This window comes from Lissotriton vulgaris, unplaced genomic scaffold (genome assembly GCF_964263255.1).
Source record: "Lissotriton vulgaris unplaced genomic scaffold, aLisVul1.2 SCAFFOLD_2711, whole genome shotgun sequence".
Lineage (NCBI taxonomy): Eukaryota > Metazoa > Chordata > Amphibia > Caudata > Salamandridae > Lissotriton > Lissotriton vulgaris.
In genome coordinates this window covers 230631-237266 of record NW_028252899.1, presented here as the reverse complement: position 1 = coordinate 237266, position 6636 = coordinate 230631, and the positions used below count along the sequence as shown (strand labels likewise).

Sequence of the window (6636 nt, the reverse complement as noted above, 5' to 3'; positions counted from 1 at the left end):
CATATCTACGAGCCAAACAGAGCACTTCGCTCAAAGGGAACAGGCCTACTGAGAATTCCCCGTGTAAAAAAAGCTAGAATGGGAGGCCGCTCTTTCAGAGTGCTAGCAGCCGATAATTGGAACCGACTCCCTGTTGGCCTTAGGCTAGTAGAAACAGAAGCTAAGGTTAGAAAACTCTTAAAATCCAACCTCTACAATCTATAGAGCGGAGCCTACCTTACACGGAACTTATCTCATCTCCATAGCGCCGGGACACGCCGAGATGGCGTCACCAGGCGCTTAATAAACCTCTTTATTATTATTATTATTATTATTATTATTAAGACCAAACACAGCACTGCTCTCAAAAGCAATAGCACATCAAAGTCTTTGTGAACATGATTCATGATAAAATAACGTTTGCAAGAATGTAACTCAATCCACGTCATTCTCATGTTCTAGGCCTCTTCCTAATGAAGTGTATACAAATCTTTTCTCTGGAAAACCGTATATTTGAGGAATTATATAGAAGCTATAACGTTTTATGCAGGATGGGATATGATTACTTTTTATGATACATTTTTACAAGAATCTTTACATATGAGTGTTTTAATCTACTTTCATGTGATGTAGCAGAACATCTGTGTTACATTTTAAATTTGACCAGGGAAATAATCAGAAACTACACAAAACACCACAAACAAAACATTCATCCTACTGTCCAATCTCCTGAGATGACCACTAACAAGTTAATTAATAATGTTTATGTGTTTATTCCAGACTCTGTGGAAATCAAAAACAAAATTGTGTTCTTGGATAAATGGAAGGGGAAAATCAGACATCAGCATGGCAGTTCCTAATTGTGGGATTTTCAGATCTTCCACAGCTCCAAATTCCCCTTTTTCTTGTTTTCACACTGATTTATGTGATGACTTTGACAGGAAACCTCCTTATAATGTCAACAATTTACTCAAGCCCATATCTGCACAGGCCCATGTATTTTTTCCTATTTCATTTGTCCTTCATTGACATCAGTGGCATCTCAGTCACATTCCCACAAATGCTAGCCCATTTCTTTCTGAAAGGCGCACTCATTTCTCTCACTGCATGTCTCCTGCAGGTATACTGTTTTGGGCTCCTGTTTGCATCAGAATTCCTACTCCTCACATTCATGGCCTTGGATAGGTATGTGGCTATCTGCAACCCCCTGCATTACAGAACTATCATGAACAAGAATATGTGCATCCAGCTGGTGGCTGTGAGCTGGGCTGCTGGTTTCATGGTTCCACTGCCACACATTGTACTGATGTCTGGGCTCTCTTACTGCCAGTCCCACACCATCAACCACTTCTTCTGTGATCTAAGTGCCCTGATGAAGCTATCTTGTACCAAACTGTATACTATAGAGACAATGAACTATACATTGGGATCTATTTTTGCACTGGCACCATTCATTTTTGTCATCACTTCTTATGTGCAGGTCATCTTAGTGATCCTGAAGATGAAGTCTACAGAGGGGAGACGCAAGGCCTTCTCAACATGTGGCTCTCATCTTGCTGTGATTATTTTATTCTATGGATCTATTTGTCCTACATATATGAGACCTACATCAACCTTTTTAATGAAAGACAACAAGATTGTATCTTTGCTATACACCACTCTTCCTCCACTGTGCAACCCCATTATATACAGTCTGAACAACAGAGATTTTAAAAATGTCCTGAGGAAAAAAAGAAGAAAGAGTATAGACGAATGGACCATAAACACTATTTTAAGACAGTATTGATTGCTGTTTTCCCTAATTACAACCTCTGCAGAAGCCATGTAATCCAAAAACTGTCCCTAATAATCTCAACAAGTCTGGTCATCTTTTGTAAAATTAATATTATATAATGTCAATTAGGGATAGTCAGACTGAATGATCTGGTTTCACAAATCATGTTATTAGGAGGAACAGATTTTAACAGTGAATACTGATCCTTCTTACATTCTGTGGTTTTAACTTCTTGCTCATTTCCTAATCACGTACCTGCAAATAGGAGCTACTTAATCAACTTATTGTGGGACAAAACTGAATCATACAATGTAAACGGTCAAATAATACATGATATCTTCTCTGCTAACTCTAAATTGATGTTCATGATTAAAGACCTGGAACTACCTTGAAAGATAAACTTTTTTATAAGCAGACTAATCCGCTCATTTATACTTGTGTGCTCAGCAGGGCAAGTGCAACTCTAACAAACAAAACGTTAAGGATATTGCACATTTCCAATAAAAGAATCAAACATTATCATAAGTACCTTAGAGTCTTCAAGGCACAGATTCCACATTTGTCAATGATGAATGTCTTCTGTGGTCTGTTAAGGGAGGAGGCGTTTGTTGTTATAAGTAATGGTTGCACATTTGAGAGATTTCCTTTAAAGTAACACATGAGGACTGCGAACATGTCCTTGGAGTGACTCAGTTGATAGCCATTGATAATTCAGATCTTCAGTGTTATTAGGTAGGTCTGCTATCTACTACAGATCAGATTAGTCAACACAGGAGTTAAGGTCTCCAAAGACATGAGGATTAGAGTTGCAATTGTGATATCCGCTGTCCTGAAGGGCAACAGTGAATATCACTTGAGGTGGTTGGTAGACGAGGAATGATAAAGTTAAAGTTGGAAGCAGGAACCAGCAAATGAGTAAAGTATCACACTCTTCACTGTTTGTTTGGTAAACGTATGTATAGCAGGTGGTATCCTGTGGGAATGGAATCCTGTAGAATATCTGATGCATCATCTCCCAACCAAGTTCCTGTGATGCCGTGGAGGTCCATAATTAGACAACTGTTAGGTTATGCATGTTGACTTTATTGTTCCTTAAGGATGGCTTAATCATGTGGCATGTAAAATATTTTTCAGATAGGTTGATGTTCTGGATGTAGTTGTCACATGTCCAGTAATTTGAGGTGTTGAGTGTCCACAGATAACTGGATGGATCCAGTGGACAAGCTGGCCAATGTGGATGTGGCATACGTGTGCAGAGATTCACATATAATTGTTCAAGTGGTTGTTTCAGTATTTCCCCGTGGATGCCTCAGAGTCTGGGTGGTTTGGCAATATAGTCCACCGGTATTGTGTAGGTCCAGTTTGTTGGTGTCACTCAATAGCTGAAGTAGGGATTTGAAGGGGTTAGGAGGAGGAGAACAGTGGACAAGTTGAGAAGTGAAGATGTTGGCAGGATCAATAGGGTTTAAAATGGTTGAAGTGTTGAGGGATTATGGAGTGTAGCTATTAGGGATGGTTGTGAGTGAATCGCAGTGAGAAAAGGTGTGAGAACTCTAAAAGTAAAGTTGAAGGTAAATAGAGCGTTTGTAGCACTGTGGCTTGTATGACCATGTGTTTGTCTACATCATGAGTGGCAGGCATTACGACAGACAGCACAGTTTAGAGGTGGAGTCTGAAACACCTTATTAATGGTCTTATTGCATAAATAATGGACAATGGATGTAATAGTTGAGGGAGGTGTGAACATGGGGTGGTGAGAAATGGGTGATGTTGGGTTATAGGTAAGGGATATAACACAATGGTTCTGTTAGAAGAGTTAGAAGGAGGGTACACTTGAAAAACTTCATGATCAGATATTTGGAACATACAAACACATCTAACATTTAATTCAATGTCATATCATCACATTCTATATCACAGGATGAAGACATCAAATTCATCACCTACGGAGCCCACGTTTCTAAATGCACTCATACGGAAAACTCAAGAAAAAGGATGAACAATGAAATACAAAGTTTGCAGAAGATCACACAAGTTGGTAAAGCAGAGAAGCTGGGATTGGTCTTTGTTTTTATTTATTTTCACGTTGTGCAATTCAGCCACTTTATAGATGACTGTTTCTCTCCTGTTTTAAATCATAGGTTCAAGTTTTCCATAAATATTTGGCACATTATGTAAGAGTGAGGGTGGCAGGTAATAGCCTCATCAAAGCTTGGCTTGCTTTGGGCTTGTTTTGATCTTGAGGGTCCAAGAGAACCTTGAGCTGAGTCAGAGCAATGCATCCGGCTCAAGCCTAGATCAAAGTTTCAGTGGATCGCCCTCTTCTAGTCATCATAGCTTCAACATTTTTCAGGTAAGCATAGGTATATGAAGATTTTCCATTGGCAGAACATCTTGTAAAATATTTGTTTGCAGATTTGATTTTCTCAGGGTTTGAGGAGGAGTTTGGTGTTCACAACAAACCTTAAATTCCTCACTTTATCTGGGTGTGATGGGAGTCTTCCTATCTCTGGTGACTAGGCGGTTAAGAGGCGATAGCTGGTCCTTTTGTCTCATGCTAGTATCTCAGTATTTGAAGTATATGGCTTCAAGAGTTTCACTGGCTACAGTGGTCAGTTGCTTGGAGGCATTGTCAATGGATTTTCTAGTTTTGTGCAGTTGAGATTAAACTAGAAGGTGAGCACAAGTAGGCAGCAAAGGTAAACAATTAATTGGAGAAGAGCAATGAGTGAGCATTAGGGTATGCTAGTTGCAGATGTGAATAGTGCAGAGGAAAAAAAAGAGGATGTGGCCTTTTGGTCTGTGCTGCCAACTTTGGAGCTCGAGAACCAAGTTTGAGCCTCAACATCAGCTCAGCATCCTGTGATTCTGGGCAAATTACGTAATCTCCCTGTGCCTACCAAAAATGAATGTGTCCTTGTGTAGTGTAATTGATGAATTTTTAACAAAGGAGGGAGGGAGAGGGAAAGTGGATTCAGTCTCCCCTGGCAAATTACATAAACAAAATAGAATCCACTCCAGTGGTGGTAGTGGTCCCTACAATGGTAGGGAGCACACAGTGTTGTGTAAAATACCCCTCACACACCAACAGGCCCCTTGGTGTCATGCTTCATCATTGGGGTCTTCGCACCCCTCTACGGGATGCGGCGTGCTACGACTCACGATTACGTAGGAGCACTTGAAGTGTACTATGTGTTGGTGTGTGTAGGGAGTTAAGTGTGAGTGGTGAGGTGGTGAAAAGTGATGGTTAAAAAATACCTGGCTCGTAGGGTAAAAATAAACTTTATTAGGCCCTCGGCTGGTATCGTTAAAAAGGGTGCAGGATGAGGATGTTACTGTGTTTTAAGGTACATCAACCTCAGAAAGTGCGTCACTACCACCACTGGAGTGGATTCTATTTTGTTTATGTAGTGTAATTGATGCTCATGTAAAGTGATCCAATACCTTCGGGTCAAGTTCGAGCAGATGAAAGATCTGACACTATGACAAAATGCAATCTATTTTTGGAAAAGTTATTGAAAGTCTATGTTTTCTCGTCTCTTAAACAGTTTGATCTTACAGTTCATGTAATATGTATGATTGAATTCTCAGAAAAGTACATTAATCATCATAACGTAGGATACAATCCTAATAAATGATGATACATTTATCATATTATAGCATGCATAATATGCTGAAGGCCATACGTCTTTAGAGTATCAACAATATTTTTGGAAGATATGATCCAAGCATCTCCCATGTATCTATGGAACAAAAGGAGTTTGGGAGAAGAGTCCCATATAGCGCAGTGTTTTCAATACAACAATAGGTCCTTTCAGGACTTGAAGTTAGGTGCACTTCTATGCTGCAAATGAATGCCAACCCTAGCCTTACACAGAAGTAAAGCAATTGCTGTGAATCACTTGAATGGCCTAGGAATTTCCATCCCATATCACAAATTGACCATCATTGGGGATATCATCACATTTGAAGGGATCATGTGAGTCTCCTCTCAAAGCACCTTTTGCCAGTAGGCAGACATCTTAGAGCAAGTCCATGCCCTGGAGAAACAGTGTTCGGGGATTTACATGTCTAGCACCCTGCATTTGTAGTGATTATAAATCACAGCATTCATGCAAGAGTGTAATGTGCACTATGTACATATTTCAAGTGTATTAACATGAAGTTGTCATTTGGGGAGACTTCCTTGATCTGTTGCCCTGATTCCAAAAACTGTCACTTAGACTTTGAGGTCACACGACAAGGGGACATATAATTTCCTACGCTAAAGTGCGTCTGCTATTAGTCTGGTATGGTTTTGGTCAGGTATAATAGAGGTGAGCTAGTGCCACTGCATGGGTTTTGCCAGAACAGAGGTGAACATCTCACCCATAGAACTGGGAAGTCTTTGAAACATCAGGATGTCCATGGATGTGGCCAGTGTCTTCCCCATAGTTTTACATCAGTTGCAGTAAAAGATGCCATCCAGGGAATTCAATTTCAAACTACACATGTGTCTAATTATCCTAATTTCGATAGTGATCCTTTACCCTGGGTTCTTATTAAATGTGAGGTGCGGTGTATAGATTTCTCCACTGTTTCCTAGGTTCACTTATCATGATCATGACCACACCACAATGTTATAGTGTGCACATCTCTGTGGTAGGACGTTGCGGAGTACTGTGCGCTGCAGAACTGGGGCAGCCAAACCAGCGCCACAATCCTAAAGTGTCTCCTTGCAGTGTAGATCTCAAGGTCTTAGTAATGGCAGCTTAAAATCAACATGTGAGCAGAGCTGATGTATTTTGTGTCTTGATCGCTTAGTCGGTTAAGAATCTCATGTCTCCAAGCCCAGTTTTATTTAAATAGATTATACAATTAGAAGACAGACCCTATGTAAATTC

The 6636-nt window shown here is 40.1% G+C and overlaps 1 protein-coding gene across 1 annotated transcript; it reads left to right on the top strand.

The window, feature by feature from the left end:
• The first annotated feature begins 799 nt into the window (after positions 1 to 799).
• Positions 800 to 1765, top strand: LOC147661216 (olfactory receptor 5V1-like). The gene has a single exon (XM_086951232.1). It carries the CDS (start codon positions 800 to 802, stop codon positions 1763 to 1765), a length of 966 nt encoding a protein of 321 aa, XP_086807358.1.
• Positions 1766 to 6636: the final 4871 nt, after the last annotated feature.

What these genes read in the sequence shown, in the direction of transcription:
- LOC147661216 (XM_086951232.1), top strand. Translation starts at nt 800, where the DNA reads ATGGAAGGGGAAAATCAGACATCAGCATGGCAGTTCCTAATTGTGGGA.